At 36.3% G+C, this 17,497-nt stretch overlaps 1 protein-coding gene across 8 annotated transcripts in view; it reads right to left on the bottom strand.

The window, feature by feature from the left end:
• The window catches only part of LOC123499655, a 42,523-nt gene extending 28,761 nt beyond the window's left edge, over positions 1-13,762 (bottom strand). For 2 of the 8 annotated variants that reach the window (XM_045247996.1, XM_045248001.1), the window contains exons 1-6: positions 13,612-13,762; positions 12,795-12,911; positions 11,073-11,167; positions 8,218-8,449; positions 5,437-5,538; positions 57-142 (exon numbers count right to left, since the gene is read on the bottom strand). In XM_045247996.1, the coding sequence (XP_045103931.1) occupies positions 57-79 (23 nt within the window). In that variant the 5' untranslated portion in view covers positions 80-142; positions 5,437-5,538; positions 8,218-8,449; ... (1 more) ...; positions 12,795-12,911; positions 13,612-13,762. Of the gene's footprint in view, positions 1-56; positions 143-2,490; positions 2,955-5,145; positions 5,161-5,436; positions 5,539-8,217; positions 8,450-11,072; positions 11,168-12,794; positions 12,912-13,611 lie in introns of those variants that run through there. The other 6 variants (XM_045247997.1, XR_006673058.1, XR_006673059.1 and 3 more) reach the window with 6 other exon arrangements.
• Between the last annotated feature and the right edge of the window lie 3,735 nt (positions 13,763-17,497).

Here is a 17,497-nt window from a genome sequence, read left to right as displayed (position 1 = left end):
CTTCCAGCAAAGTATAAGACAGGAAAAAAGAAAAAAAACATTAACTGCTTGCTTACCGAGACATGCTGGAAATAGTCATAAATGTCTGTCAAGGAACCATCTTTGTTTCAGCCCTTGACATCTTTCTGGTCATTGGCACCATCTGTGAATAATAAAGGCATTAATGGAAGAAAACTATAATCCCATCTTTAATAACAGAGGAGGCAGTAGACACCTGCCAAAACGATAATTACTCCAGTGACGTCTAAAAGCACTGGTTCAGGGCGTGCCGTGAACTTATCATTAAAAGCCAGCTGACCTCACAGCACAAGGGGACAGTCACAGTCTGCCCTCTAAATACAACTCTCTTCCTTCACACAAAACTACATGCATCTAGCTACACATATATTCTTCATTCAAATTTAGAATTAAAAAAAAAAACTAAAAATTAAAGAAAGACTCCTATACCAGCCAAGGAGTCCCTTTTCTTTCCACTTGTTTAGGGACCAGCACCTAAGTGAGCCTTTTTTTTAAATCACAATTTTTGTTACCCTTGGCTAGTTTCCTATCTTACATAAAAAAAAATTCAGTTGGAATTAAACCATTCACAGAGAGAAGCCACAAAATCAGTGTGGGCTTATTTGGACCTTGACTCATTCAGACTACTTAGTGGCTAATTTGGCCATTGTTGCTGCCTTATTCAGGCAATGAGTGTTAAAAATTAATATGGTGTGTGTGTGTGTGTGTGTGTGTGTGTGTGTGTGTGTGTGTGTGTGTGTGTGTGTGTGTGTGTGTGTGTGTGTGTGTGTTTCACTGTTTGATCTGCTGCAGTCTCTGACGAGACAGCCAGATGTTACCCTACAAAACGAGCTCAGAGCTCATTATTTCCGATCTTTGGATAGGCCTGAGACCAGGCACACACCACACACCGGGACAACAAGGTCACAACTCCTCAATATACATCCCGTACCTACTCACTGCTAGGTGAACAGGGGCTACACGTGAAAGGAGACACACCCAAATATCTCCACCCGGCCGGGGAATCGAACCCTGGTCCTCTGGCTTGTGAAGCCAGCGCTCTAACCACTGAGCTACTGTGTGTGTGTGTGTGTGTGTGTGTGTGTGTGTGTGTGTGTGTGTGTGTGTGTGTGTGATTCACTGTTTGATCTGCTGCAGTCTCTGACTCAGAGCTCATTGTTTCCGATCTTCGGATAGACCTGAGACCAGGCACACACCACACACCGGGACAACGAGGTCACAACTCCTCGATTTACATCCCGTACCTACTCACTGCTAGGTGAACAGGGGCTACACGTGAAAGGAGACACACCCAAATATCTCCACCCGGCCGGGGAATCGAACCCCGGTCCTCTAGCCAGCGCTCTAACCACTGAGCTACCGGGCGTGTGTGTATGTGTGTGTGTCCATGCTTGAGTCATTTTCAAATACAATAGGCAGCAAAGCACCAAGGAACAATATGTTTAGCTTTCAGCACAATGTTTACTTGCTGTGAGCATGAGCAAAACAAAACCAAATAAAAGGGGATTGCAAAATATGCAAAATAGTCAAGAAAGGTCTAAATTAGCCATAACAAGAGACCAAAATCAGCCACAACAAGGGTTCAAATCAGTCGGGATGTGGGGTCTGAACCAGCCACAAGTCCTGTCCAAATAAGCCTGCATTCCCACAAAATGCCAAATCTCTGATTTCTCAAATTTCTGAATGGGATTGAGCAAATCTTCTGTTGTTCCATCACTCAAAAATGCAGTTCTTCACTATCTACTCAACATGATCTTCCAGACAACTAATCCTAATGATATCTGGATAACATGTGAGTTCTTTGACAACACGTACAGAATCACATAAATACTATCCATCTCCATTATTTTTTGGATTGGTTGTCTTTGGTTACATTAGATAGTTTAAGAAAGATAAAATTACATTGTGATAATTTAGGGTAGTTCAAATTAGATGGGTAAATTTTAAGATCACCTATATCTTTCTAAATATATACAGATACACATACATAAAAACATACAAATAATGAATGACATTTAAAAGAGTGAAAACACCAACACTTCAAGGTAAGAATACTGCCCATTAACACTCAACCATGTCTGTCACCTTCTCTAGTCATTATCATATCCAGATTGTCAGCTGCACATAAACCAAGTCTTTGCGACAATTACATCACACATTCCAGCTTCAATAGGTGAAGAATGGAATAACTACACCTATTGAACCTTTAACCATAAACCATTAGCGGCAAGAAAGGAGACGGGCACAGTAATTCTGGCGAGCAAGAAATAGAACCTCTCTCTTATATTTTCCTACTGAAATGGAAATACTTATCAATTTCCACTAGTTGATAGAGGCTTTAGTGTACTAACGCAGTCCCTAGCTCATGGCAGTTGTTGGAGGGCGATCATGAGGCCAAAAGGTCAGTAATGGTCCAGCTGTTACCGCCACCTACGCAATTTTCAGCTGTCAATAATTTGTAAACAAACTCACCAGGAGGACACTCCTACCTCAACTCGCTAATGCCACACTGGTGTCTCCTGAGAATCCACACGGTATTGAGTCAGTGCCACTTCCGGTTAAAAGGCCGAAAGGAAAAGCGGGCTGGCAGTTTGAAGATAAACCATGTTTCGTGTTGCGACTTCCTCCGGATTCTCGTCCTCGCCACCTTCAGAGTCAGACGCCTCCTTCACTTCGGCTCGCACTTCGCAGTCACGCAGCGCCGAGATCATCTCATGATTCAATCTCCTCCTCCTCCTCATTATTATTATTATTATTATTATTATTATTATTATATTATTCATTCATCTTTCCCAATCTCATCTTATTCCGCTTTATTAATGTCTGATCTTCGTAACTACTCTTCAACATCTAACGTTGGTATTTTATTGTTATCACTGCTTTTTGTTAATATATGTACACCTTATTGTTATTATATGCTGAGTGTTTACCATCCGACATCACTTTTCCTTTTTTTTTTTTTTTTTAACCAATAGCCAATTTCAAAGCTTACCCATCAGCATTAATGTTATATATATATATATATATATATATATATATATATATATATATATATATATATATATATATATATATATATATATATATATATATATATATATATATATATATATATATATATATATATATATATATATATATATATATATATATATATATATATATATATATATATATATATATATATATATATATATATATATATATATATATATATATATATATATATATATATATATATATATATATATATATATATATATATATATATTTACACATACACACTCTCTCTCTCTCTCTCTCTCTCTCTCTCTCTCTCTCTCTGGTACAATTAACGTTTCTGTATATATAGTTGTCTCAGCTATCCAATCTCGTTACTATTCATCCAACAGTAGCAGCATGATGTATAGCAATTCAAGCAAACCTGTAAAGCACTTATTCATTTAAGATAGGAGCCACATTACTCAGTGAAATACGAATATCGCGGGATGAAACAGTTAGTCACCATCACGTGCGTGGAGAAAACCTACTGGTACAAGGAAAGCGATGGAGAGAGGGAGAGAGAGCAAGAGAAATGAAACAAGCGCCCATCCTACGCTGAAGAGATTCTCTAAAGGGTAATTTGAGAACATTTGTACCACAGGGTTTTTAATATTTCGCATGTTTTGTACAATCGGGACATCAGAGAGTGAATGAAGTGTAACAAGACGAGAAGAAGCGGACAATAATGCTAGCCACACAAAAGGCCATAAGCCGATTATTTTTCCCTGAGTCAGGAATGAAGTCGCCTTTCAAGTCTTCTAAGAGTTAATACATCGACTCAGCAATTAAGCTTTAAAAAAAATAATTATCTGGTAATGAAGCAAATTAGCACTTGTCATTCATATCGCATTATGATTTTTTTTTTTTCCGTGGCTGACCAGTCATAGTACATAGAAAAATAAATAAAGTATTCGCTACATTAAATTACATTTCTTCTTTTTCTTTACTGAATGAAGTTTAGGATGGAACTTATCAATCTTGGATCTTGGACTCATTGTAATTTCAACAATAATTAATCACTAACGACATAACATAAGCAAAGTAACAGCTGTTTCCTCACTTGTAAGCACATTTCTGCATTAAAATACCTATGATGAATTATTGATCTCGTCTTTCTATTTAGCCTTTTTTTTTATTTTTTTTACTATAGTCTCGATGCTATTCTTCACTTTTTTACATGCTGCCAATTTCATTTCAGAATTCATATATAGCGGGTAATGATTACTATAGCGGGTTATCAACTATTCACTTGTTTATTCAATTAGTTATCATTATCATTATACAAAAATAATGTTAATGTTAATTACCTGCATCAGTTGTGGTTTTCACCAATACAAATGGCATATACCTGTTGGGTCAGCAGGCGAAGACAGGGTCGACGACTCACTCGCAGATTGAAAGCAAGAGCTGAAAGTTCCGCAGGTAATCTGGCAGACAATGAGTGCCAGCAGTTTCTCAAGATTCTGTCCTGTCACTCACTTTCTTCTTATTATTCATCAATAACCTTCTAAACAAAACTTCTTGCTCTATCTATTCCTGCGCTTGATGTTACACTTTTCCAAGTCTTTTCAGAAAAGACTAACCCTTCAAGAAGTAAACAGATCACACAGGGACGCCACATAACGTCTAACTTCTGATCTCTCAAATATTTCTGAATAGGGCATAAAAAACTTGGTAGCTATAGTGTTCAGTGCCTCAAAAAATCAATTCTCCCAACTGTCTACTCAATACAGCCTTCTTCAATGACACTAAACTGTTTCCCTCTTTTTACTCTAAATATCATCTACCTTTCTTCACCTAGAAGGGAGTTGATTAAATTAGATTTGAGCATTTGATGTATTTCCAATCTTGCAGTTTTCAAGGATGATTCCCTTTTCTTCTTCCTTTTGTCTTGTACAGCTGACGTCAATCTTGTATGAAATGTTAGCGTAGAGATTAGATTAACTTCAAGAAGCATTTCACCACTTCAAAATCTTTGGCAATATTCCGCAACGATTTATTTTCAACCATAACTTTCCTAGCAGCTTATTCCGTGACATCAGAAGGGATATTCCCTCTGATAGTCTTTCTTTTTGTAATTTCTGAGCATAGTGTGTTACCCTGAAATACGAGGGGTTAAGTTGTTGTATATCTTGATACACTGTAACAATTAGGCCCATCCATACGTTTTCGTGTACAACCACGCGTCTAGCACGAACATTGTGTGATATCCAAGGAATTATATATTTCATGTATCAATGAACATTCTAAGTACATCCTGATGAGGCACAAACAACTTCAATGATATCACGTCTGTTTGGTCAATCAAGGATTAACTGTTGCGACAAAAAAAAAAAATAATAATAATAAGTAAAAAAATCTGTTTTTAAGCCATACCTTTGGCTGCGAACGTCCGTCAGTGCAACGCTCGGTGGCAGTTATGATGGCTTGAAAAAGGATTTTACACGGCCGGATTCCTGTGCGCCATCAGACAATTATCTTAGGGGATTTTAATCTTAAGTCAGTAAACTGGGAGAGGATGGTAGGAGATGCTAGTGAAAATAAGTTTATTTAAAGTTTTCAGGATAACTATTTAGTGCAGATGGTAGATAAACCTACTAGGGGGAGGAAGGTTTTAGACATAGTACTAACAAATATTGAGCATTGTTTAAAGGAAGTTGAGGTAGGAGAGACTTTAGCAAACAGTGACCATCATATAATTAGATTTATCATTAATTCCAGTAGGGATAATATAGTGAATAAGACTAGAGTCCCAAACTATCAGAAAGGCAATTATGGTAGGTTACGTCAGTTATTAGGAGAGGTAAACTGGGAAGATAGTTTTGGAAATAAAACTGCACAGGAGATGTGGGATATTTTTAAGGTTGTAGTAAAGGGTATAGTGATGCAGTGTATCCCTTACAAAGATATAAGGCAGAGAAACAGGAAGCCATTATGGTGGACTCATGAGATAGGTAGCCAGATCAGAGAGAAGAAGAGGGCATACAGAGAGTTGCAGAAAAGTGGGAAGATGTAGATTTGATTAGGTACAGACAGGTCAGAGATGATTTGAGTAAGGTTATAAAAAAAGTAAAAGGCAGGCAGAGATAAAACTAGCTAGAGCTGGGAGTAAAGATCCCAAAAATTATATAGTTATTACAAGGTCAGTGATAAAAGAAATAAGGATAGGATTGGACCACTCAGAAAAGATGGTGTAGTAGTGGATCAAAATGAAGACATAGTAGAATTATTGAATGAACAATTTTCTTCAGTATTTACTAGGAAAGAATAGGAAATCCTGTTACAAACAGTGCGACGAGTAGTTTAAGAGCTTTAGAAAATATTGATATAAAACCGGGAATTATTAGGAAATTTATTCTTGAACTAGACGATAGGAAAGCTAGTGGTCCTGATGAGCTACATGCCAGAGTACTTAGGGAGGGTGTAGACAGTATTTCTGAAGCACTTAAGTTAATCTTTGAAAGATCACTTAGGTTTGCTGAGATACCTCAGGACTGGAAGTTAGCTAATGTTACTCCAATATTTAAAAAAGGTAGGAAGGATGATGCGAATAATTATAGACCGATCAGTTTAACTAGTATAGTATGTAAGATACTAGAGAAAATCATTAAGGGTAGTATTTGGGAGCATTTAAATGAGAATAGATTAATTAGAGATACCCAACATGGCTTTAGATCAGGGAGGTCCTGTCTTACAAATTTGCTCGATATCTTAGAATATATTACCAAGGAGTTAGATGATGGAAATAGCATAGATGTTATATATCTAGATTTTAGCAAGGCGTTTGATAAGGTACCGCATAGGAGGCTAGTGTACAAATTGAGACTACATGGGATAGGGGGTAGGTTAGTTGATTGGATTAGTGAATGGCTTTCTGATAGGAAACAGAGAGTAGTATTAAATGGGGCAATGTCTGAGTGGAAGGAAGTGGTTAGTGGGTACCCCAAGGATCAGTGCTAGGACCTCTTCTTTTCTTGGTGTACATTAACGATTTAGATATAGGAATTAGTAGCAAAGTATCAAAGTTTGCAGATGATACTAAGATAGCATGTGCAGTACAGGGTGAAAAGGACAATTACAGAATACAACGAGACCTGGACAGGCTGATAGCATGGGCAGACAGGTGGCAGATGGAGTTTAATTCTAAAAAGTGTCAGGTTATGCATTTAGGTAAAGACAACACAAACTTTAACTATGAGATGGAGGGATGTTGGCTAGAGGCAGTAGAGGAAGGAAAGGATTTAGGAGTAGTGATAGACAGGACTATGAAATTTTCAAAGCAATGTTTAGAAGCAAGAAATAGGGCAAATAGGATCCTGGGTTTTATAAATAGAAATGTTAGTTATAAAAGTAAGGAAGTGGTGCGTAGCTTATATAATTCCTATGTTAGGCCCCATTTAGAGTATTGCATACAGGCCTGGTCACCCCACTATAGGCAGGATATCAACATGTTAGAAGCAGTTCAGAGAAGAGCAACTAGGATGATACCAGCATTAAAGCGCCTGGAGTATAGAGATAGATTAAAGGAATTAAACATGTTTTCATTTGAGAGGAGATGTATAAGAGGGATATGATAGAGTTATTTAAAATGTTCTCAGATACAAACTACATAGATGTGAGATCTTTCTTTACCTTAGAGGAGGGAAGTAGGACTAGAAATCATGGCAGGAAGATTAGAAAGCAAGGCTGCAGGTTAGATATAAGAAAATATTTCTTTAGTCATAGGGTGGTAGACTTCTGGAATGCATTGCCAGAGACGGTTGTAAATAGCACTAGTTTGACAATGTTTAAAAACAGATTAGATAAGCACTTAAATTTATTAGATTTATAATTATGTATAGCGCTGCATGATAGTTTTTATAAGAAATTTACTATAGTTAAACAAGACATGATCCCCATGTATGGGGACCACAAATTGTAGAGGATTTCGCTGCAGGACTTACCCCTGTTAATGGGCCAAATATTTAGAATTAGTATATAATGTATTGTGTACTTGTAAGTGTATCTTTAAGTACTGATGACGAGGTCGCTGTGCGACTTATACAGGATAACCTACATGGGCCCTGGTGGCCCTTTGTTATCCTATTAATTATGTTATGTTATGTTATGTTATGTTATGTTAGGGAAGTTTGAAATAACGGTCTCGTAACAGCTTACCTTTGTAACAAGTACATCCGGTTTACCGTACACTCCAGCAGTGCTACCTCGTGTGCACAAAATGATAAGTGAGCGCCAGGATGTATGATACCAAGTCATCTTTCAGGGTCAGTTTTAGTAATTTAAATATGTTGCTTTATTTTCATTCTTTATTATTTTCATAAGGATTACAACTACCAATAAGTGTCACATTCTGAGGAAGGACGATATTCTATTTTCCCCAAAATCGAACCTGAAAACAAAGGAAAAAAAATAAATAAACGTAAATGTTTCGTAAAATATTCTCACCTTTTTTTACACACACACACACACACACACACACACACACACATACGTCATAAGATAGTTAATTTTGGAGAGGAAAATTTTCTGAGAAACCTGAAGAAATATTTGTTCCTCCGAATCGGATGAAATTATAGGAATTATTGGTTTTCCAGAAAACATTAACATGATCTCTGTGCACAATTTTGTTTAGTGCAACACTGGGAACTGATTGTTGACTTTTCTAGGTGTTACTTTGTAGACAGTTCCAAGAATCTAAACAGATATAGGTCCTGCAGGTGTTCACACTTGAACATGGGGTCAAGATTCTACGTACGTATACTATCTGTACGTGAACACTCATTCATCGGTAGCTAAGAGCACAGTTAATGTTACTCGAACGTATTTACTGTTGTACATGATGGTAATGAAATTCATCATCCTATCAACTTGCCATTGTATGTTTACAAATGTTCAGATCTGAGGTTTTGATCTATCTGCTTATTATTTATGTGAGAGGGGAACTGGCTTAGGAAAAACAAAAAAAAGGACCACTGAGATGCCAGTTTTTATATCAGGGGTTCTCAACCTTGTTCTCGTTACGAACCACCTTGATTATCAGCGCATCTATCAGTCTAACTCAGTGTGCAATGGTGTACTGCAAAGGATATTATTAGATCAGCCATCTAAGTAGTTACCGATGGAAATTTTCTTATGAACCCCTAAGAATTTGCGAACTCCTGCTCTAAAGAAATATAAAAAAGCACTAATCCGATATTGAAAGATGAATTTCTTGAAGCCTCCTTTATGATGAGTTCAAATCAAGAGGAATGAGAAAATACAGAAGCAGGCAGGTAGTCACAAAGTTTACCACTTGAGATGTGTGCAGAGTAGTGTGAGAAAGTATTCATGTGCAGCAAATCTACGGGACGATAAGAAGAAAGCAGTTGGCAAGATAAGAACAACAGTTAGTGTGAAAATAATGGTATAGCAAGAGATGTAACACTACAATGTGAGTAGAACATCTCAAATATGTGAAGCATACTTCATATATGGACTATTAAGGGGCATGTACAAAGTTAGCAAATGGGACCAGGGGAGCGGTAGGGGGTGAGTTGGGACAGAAACTGGTAAGAGATGACTCAGAACATCTTCCTGTTTTAGGTCGAGATATTTGAAATGTCTATAGTTTAGTTTGCAAGTAAAGAACAACCCAATGATGCTCAGTGTAAAAGAGGGGGAACAGCTGAATGTCAATGAAGAGGTGTTTGTTATCTGCGAGGTTGTGTCCAGTTGATAGATGCAGAAATTGTTTTTGAGACATTGAAGGACCCTAAATTTGTTTTGCCTTAATCATAAATTTTAGGTAGATCGTTCTGGCTTCGCTGTGAGTAATTTTACAAGGAAGTCTTGGTGGAATGAGTAGAGTGGTATCTTCAGCATGCGAATGAATAGGGTTTAGTTACAAGTTTGGTTCATGCAGATCTCAGATGAATAACAGGAAGAGAATAGGTGATAGGATAGAAGCCGTTGTTAATCGGCTTAAAAGAAGAACAGTAACCATTTACCACAGCAACAATATATATATATATATATATATATATATATATATATATATATATATATATATATATATATATATATATATATATATATATATATATATATATATATATATATATATATATATATATATATATATAAGATCGGAAAAGAAACCTGAGAAATTATAAAGAGGAAGATAAAAATCGTTGGTGGGTAGTTTGGAAATCAGACTATATACATCAAAAGGCTTTCGATATATGTAAGGTAACAACGTAAGTTTCATAAAAATCCCTAAAAGTAGATAGATAAAACTCGTATGATTTTGAACCAACAAATAAGAATCTTCCTGCTCAAGATATATAAGAAAACATAAGAGATAAGTAACTAAAGAGTTGCAGCTTGAGGGATTATCACTTTTTATGACTCCGAGGCTGGTATTGGAATAGTCCCCCCTTCTCCCCCGCAAAAAAAATAAATAAATAAATAAAATAAATAAATAAATAAATAAATAAATAAGAAAAAAATATATATATATATATATATATATATATATATATATATATATATATATATATATATATATATATATATATAAACTCTACATGCAGCTATATAGTACATGTGCATATCTCTCTCTCTCTCTCTCTCTCTATATATATATATATATATATATATATATATATATATAGAGAGAGAGAGAGAGAGAGAGAGAGAGAGAGAGAGAGAGAGAGAGTATGCGCATGTACTATATAGCTGCATGTAGAGTTGTGTGAAAGGTGAATGTTGTGTTTAGCAGGCAGGTTGCGACTGTCCTAATGTGTTGTCAAAGCCGGGTAATACAGAAACTCACAACCTAGCCTGGTCCAGTGAGTGAGAATTCCTTGGGAGTATTTATCGTTCAGTTGGTGTCTATACTACCTACTTCCTGCATCATAATTTGCTTTCTCTATGAGTATCAAAAGCCACAACTAAATGCCTTCCCAATTATTTTATGTAATTTTGATATCTTGCCACTGCTATTATCATTATCTATTCATTTATTTACGTACCACATATGGGTTGTAAGATGGTTGTCCATTCCAGATGACAGGTTCAATGTCTCTACGAATCCTTGCTGCCCCCTGGTATTGTTGATATTCTGGACCTAAAACAGTAATGATACCAGCAAATCATTTCTCTGTAATATATATATATATATATATATATATATATATATATATATATATATATATATATATATATATATATATATATATACATATATATATTACAGGAGAGAGAAGACCCACAAAAGCACGGTTATCTTCATTAAATCCACTTCACACAACGTTTCGGGAAAGTACATATCCCATCTTCAGGTGTACAATAAGACACTGTAAAACCACACGTAAAACATTAAAATATGACCAGACGCAGTGGTCCTGCTACTAGTTCCTCCAACAGGTAAGTGGGGAGGGAGACTGGCTTACCAATATTTATAGGCTCCTACTCATTAGCTGGCAAAATCTGATTGGTTCACTAAGGATTTCCTATCCAATACAATATATAACACAATATTCTAATCTATTATAGCTGATGCATCAGCTATGACAGATTTAATGAAGATAACCGTCCTTTTATGGGTCTTCTCTCTCCTGTACTATATATATATATATATATATATATATATATATATATATATATATATATATATATATATATATATATATATATATATATATATATATATATATATATATATATATATATATATATATATATATATATATATATATATATATATATATATATATATATATATATATATATATATATATATATATATATATATATATATATATATATATATATATATATATATATATATATATATATATATATATACTCGGTTAAGTGTAGATCTGCCAGAGCATAAAATATAGATAGTAAAGAAATGTCAAAGTAAAAACACCATTTCTATTCAGCTTCTTGTTGTGACGTTACGGGACAAACAGAATTCCATCTTCAGTCACTGAAACACGTGCACAGAGTGAGTGTGGGAACGTCCCCATCGATCAGAGATCTATGGGACAAAGTGGTCCTGGGCACGATACTTCCTCTTAGATTCTCTAGCCCAGACGCTGTCATTTATCACACCTACCTAATCCAACAATTCTAATAAAGGAAATGAAATTTACGTGTGTTGTAGAATTGTTAGATTAGGTAGGTGTGATAGATGACGGCGTCAGGGCTACGGAATATAAAAGGAAGTATCGTGCCCAGGTCCACTTTGTCCCAGAAATCTCTGATGGATGGGACGTTCCCACACTCACTCTGTACACGTGTTTCAGTGACTAAAGATGGGATTCTGTTTGCCCCGAAACATCACAACAAGAAGGTGAATAGAAAAGTAAAGAGAACGTCTCTCTTTACTTTGCACACACACACACACACACACACACACACACACACGGCCCGGTAGCTCAGTGGTTAGAGCGCTGGCTTCACAAGCCAGAGGACTGGGGTTCGATTCCCCGGCCGGGTGGAGATATTTGGGTGTGTCTCCTTTCACGTGTAGCCCCTGTTCACCTAGCAGTGAGTAGGTACGGGATGTTAATCGAGGAATTGTGACCTTGTTGTCCCGGTGTGTAGTGTGTGCCTGGTCTCAGGCCTATCCGAAGATCGGAAATAATGAGCTCGGAGCTCGCTCCGTAGGGTAACGTCTGGCTGTCTCGTCAGAGACTGCAGCAGATCAAACAGTGAAACACACACACACACACATCTGAACTTACCTTCCGGTGCCATAGCGGTGGCCGTGGGCAGCGTCACAATCACCATGATCATCATGATCACAGCCACTACCAGCATTGCCCTTGTCTTCCTGGTCAGCATTGCCTCTTTACAGTTTCCTGGTGTTAATTGGTAGAAACACTGAGTGAATTTCACAATATTTAACTAGAACATACTTTTTATCAAATAACAAGAATAATGATTTCATTTCATTGTCTAAATTAAAAGTTCGGTTCATTGTCAGCGGAAGCCAGCGTCAATATGTAAAGACAACGTCCATAAAGCCTAGAGAAGTAACCAGTAGCATCTTCACATTTGAAATTCATTTCTACTTTCACCCTTTCATCTTGGGATAGTAAGTTGCAATAACTCTCGCTAAGCTCTATTCGTCTTTCAGTTTCATGGAAAGTCCGCTTATGAATAGCGTTTCGTTTAAGATTGATGGTAGCAGTTCATTGATAGTCTGTCTCATAATTTCATTAGTTCTGTTACAGACGAAAATTATTTGTTATTACTGAAAGTGGAGGAAGAAATTAATGAAACAGCAAAAATTTATCCATTGTTATAAAATTGAGAGAGAGAGAGATTACTACAGTTCACTCTGTCAATATTTACCTAGCAACACACACACACACACAATATATATATATATATATATATATATATATATATATATATATATATATATATATATATATATATATATATATATATATATATATATATATATATATATATATATATATATATATATATATATATGAATTTCTAACTGATTAGCTATTTAGTGTATGGAGAAAGGTTTTAGTTATTACATACCGCGTTGAGAGAATGTGGTGCGAGCGTATGATCCTTGTGGAGCTCAAGGTGTGTCTGGTTTCTGGAGCCAGGAATTGAAGTGGTGCTTTTATACCTGCTGTTTTATATTCGACTGCTGACGTCAACAGTCGAGACAGAGATAACAAGTAGCTAATTGGTATGCTGGCGCAGATTTGCAGCTCCAGCAGAGAGAGAGAGAGAGAGAGAGAGAGAGAGAGAGAGAGAGAGAGAGAGAGAGAGAAATTAAGAATTGTAATATTTGCTTAATTACCATAATTCTCTCGGTATCAAACTTATTTATCTAGGAAAATACTAATATAAGAATATATAGTGTCAAGAAGTCCCATATTAAAAGGGAGAGAGTTGAACAGAAGGGAGAGAAAATCACAGTATTCTTTAGTGAAGATGAAACAATTCTATAAAAAAGGTAAATTAACGTACCATCTAATAAAAACACTTGGTGAACTTTTCACAAGAACAGAGAGCATTGTAAAAAAAAAAAAAAAAAAAAAAAACTATAAAGACAAGCTCAGAGGTATAATTGCATTTTTCTTCTTTAGTTACAAATACATTGCCTAGAGACTCTGATAGGTATTGTCAGAGACTGACGTGAAAAAACATAACATTAAAATATAAAATCAAGTATGCAGCGTCTCATACTTAATCTCAGCGACGTTGCTAAAAGGTGAGAATATATTTTAAGATCATTTCTGTCAGCTGGGTGACAGTTAATTCAATGGCAAAAGAATATAAAATTTATAACTGAAACAAAATGCTCTGTCAAGGATGTGGATTAGATAACCACGCCACTCACAATCGTCAAAAGTTTAGATGATCATACTTTGTTCTTCTTTTCTGATCGGGAACCATTTATATGCAGGTCTCGTACCGTCGTCGTGTACCATCTGGCTACGTTCCACTATCCAGCAACTTGTCTTCTGGTTGTCATGAAACGAGATGTTATATGGATTTGGTATATCAAGGCAACTAGAAAACTTGTACAAACATTTTCATATTTCAATAATTATTACACTGCTAATGGTTTACATTTTATACAATTCAAAATTTCCTACATGCACTGGTCTTCAATTACTTCAGAGTTGCTTGGTATCCCGTCATATCTCGTCAACATAATTAGTATTTGAAATAATAATCATATCCAGTAAGAAAAACGCATGGTCTTCTCTATATTAACTCTACGAATAAATATAGAGGAAGGCAAGGCGATAAAATATGTTGAGAGGAGGAAGAAAAACAAAGAAGAAAAAAGAAGAGAAGAAGAAAAAGAAAAACAACAACAACAACAACAACAACAACAACGACATGAGGATGATGATGATGAGGAGGAGGAAAATGAAACCACAAAAATTAGAAGTTCCCAGGTTTTCACGTTGCACCTGGAAGGGCGCCGCGCAGCGTTGACAAGACGGTAGCGCTTCATGTAAGAATCGGCGGAGATTTTGTGAGAAAGACTATGTTAGCTTTAATACTTAACCATTAACTATATATATGAAAGAGAGAGGAAAATGGAATGGACAGAAGTCAATTAAAAAAAAAAAGTTCAGTAGCTCGTGCTTCAGTACTTAGAAGAGACAAAGTTATCTGACTCTAGAAACCAGGTTAGTTTATTATAATCCATATACATTTTAACCAGTAGCAAACATATTTGTTATATCAAAGATTACTAAACCTTCAAATTGGTAAGAATGAGAAGACATTAATATGTACATTTTATTCATTGATCAGTACATTATTCTCTCTCTCTCTCTCTCTCTCTCTCTCTCTCTCTCTCTCTCTCTCTCTCTCTCTCTCTCTCTCTCTCCCAAGCTGTATTTGGTATCCTAAGGTCAGAATAAATGAATATAGAAGGACATGATAGTCAAACTTTTCCTATTGTTAGATCATCACAGCTTTATCGATGTTGATACCAAAATTTCCACAGACCACAGTGCTCTATCATACAATACTTTGTTGAAAATGTTCACCACTGATATATTTTGGGTCCCCCTAATAATCATATTTGGTAATAGGAAGGTTACATTTATCATACCCCCTCCATCTGGGGAGGCGGTGGCATAGTGGATACGGTGGTGAGCGTGGGATTGGGCAGACGTCCACACGTAGGTTCGAATTCCACCACGTATATATACAGCCTTAAACCACTTTGCCATTTGTCGAGTGATTTAAAGTTACCTACATATCACCATGATGCCCAGGTTCTATGTGGTTACACTCAAGGTGAGCTTGGGATATGGGCCCTAATATGGGTACCACTATAAATAAAATTGCCTGCGCCACTAATGGGCGGAAGCTGAACAGCGCTTCCCATACACTCTTCAAGTGTGCCTACAGGCGCTATAGGCCTTACGGAAAAAAAAAAAAAAAACTTCGGGTCTCTCTCTCCTGGAAGAGCTTTTTATGTAGAATGATTTGACGCTATAGCTCAAGTTATTGACTTGTGAAACTCGTTTGCAAAATCAAACGTTTATTTTACAACTAAGAAAACAATGATGCACAGTTGAATGCTGAAGATGGTGGTGTTGTTGTTTACTTACCTTGAACGCATAATTATCTTTTATTTATTTATTATCTATTTATTCTCATGAAGGAAAGGAACTGGCCAATGGCAACAGAAGGTATTTAATTTTACATAAATAAGCCTCACTATCTGGTCATTTAGGTTATCTCGGAGATTCTGAGCGAAAAGAAAGCATTTTTGTCAAATTTTGAAAAATATTCGTCAAAAAATATCCTTAGACTCCTTCCCACCGCCCTCAAGTATTTGGCTGGTTGGGAAAAGGTTCCCTGCTATAATATTTCTTTACCCTACAGCTGGATTTATGTATCTTTGCAAATAGTACTTAAAAATCATATGCTTTTTTCCTGTCATTTGTAATCCTTTGCAATTCTCCTCCTCTCTCTAATTGTACTCTTCCTACTATCCTTGTCCTTGATCGCTTGTAATGCAACGTTCTCCTTGCAGATCACATCTAACACGTACAGCGTCTCTCGATATGTACAAACTCCCTGGGCTTTTGCAGGCGGCGTCACATTAGCACTTTTTCCGTCGTCTCAGGCGATTTCCGTCATCTTTTTTACCTTCTGTCAACTCTTTCCGTCGTCTTTAGTCAGACGGAACGCATCGTTTTCGTTTAGCGCCAATTTTTAGTCAAAATAAGAACTATGGTTTCTAATCAACACTTTTATTAGAAAAATATTTCTTTGTTAAACGAAAGAATGCTATTATCATAACAAGAAATTTAAATGAGTTAATGAAAATATATTTGTATACATATTTTTTTTTTTTTTTTCTTCTAGCCTAGCAATGAAAAGTTCCTCAGTTGTTTGTGTACATTTCCAGGGGAGTGTGAATGTGCGACGCTTTTAAATATTTCCAACTTCCAAGGCAACTTCCAAGTAGCTGGCCAAGATATCTTGAGCAGTGGACAAAACACACTGACGAATTTCTCATAGAGAGTATTAGAAGTCACCGTTGCCTTTGGGATCACAGAACAGCTCATGACATTATAAAGTGCAAAAAAGCCGCGACTTGCTGGCCCGCTGGGGTGAATGAGGAGCCATGTTTGTTTACAATCGACAAGCGCGGCAAAGGCGGAAGCAAGCTTGTGTGTGACGGCAACCGTCTGCAAAAGTTGACAGTCGTCAGAAAATTGACGGAAAAAGAAGACGGAAAAGTGCTAGTGTCACGCCGCCTAATATGACTAGTTTTGACTACATAAACAGGCTAGTGGGCGAGATGGAAGACGCAGATAAAACAGTGATATAAAAAATTAGGATTGTTGTGTATGTAGTCGATGAGATGGCGGGGTTAAGACAAAAATGCTGTGCAGGGCGGAAGGGATATTGTTATATATAATATACCTCT

Source organism: Portunus trituberculatus, chromosome 50, assembly GCF_017591435.1.
Source record: "Portunus trituberculatus isolate SZX2019 chromosome 50, ASM1759143v1, whole genome shotgun sequence".
Classification (NCBI taxonomy): Eukaryota; Metazoa; Arthropoda; class Malacostraca; order Decapoda; family Portunidae; genus Portunus; species Portunus trituberculatus.
This window is presented reverse-complemented; position numbering and strand designations above follow the sequence as displayed.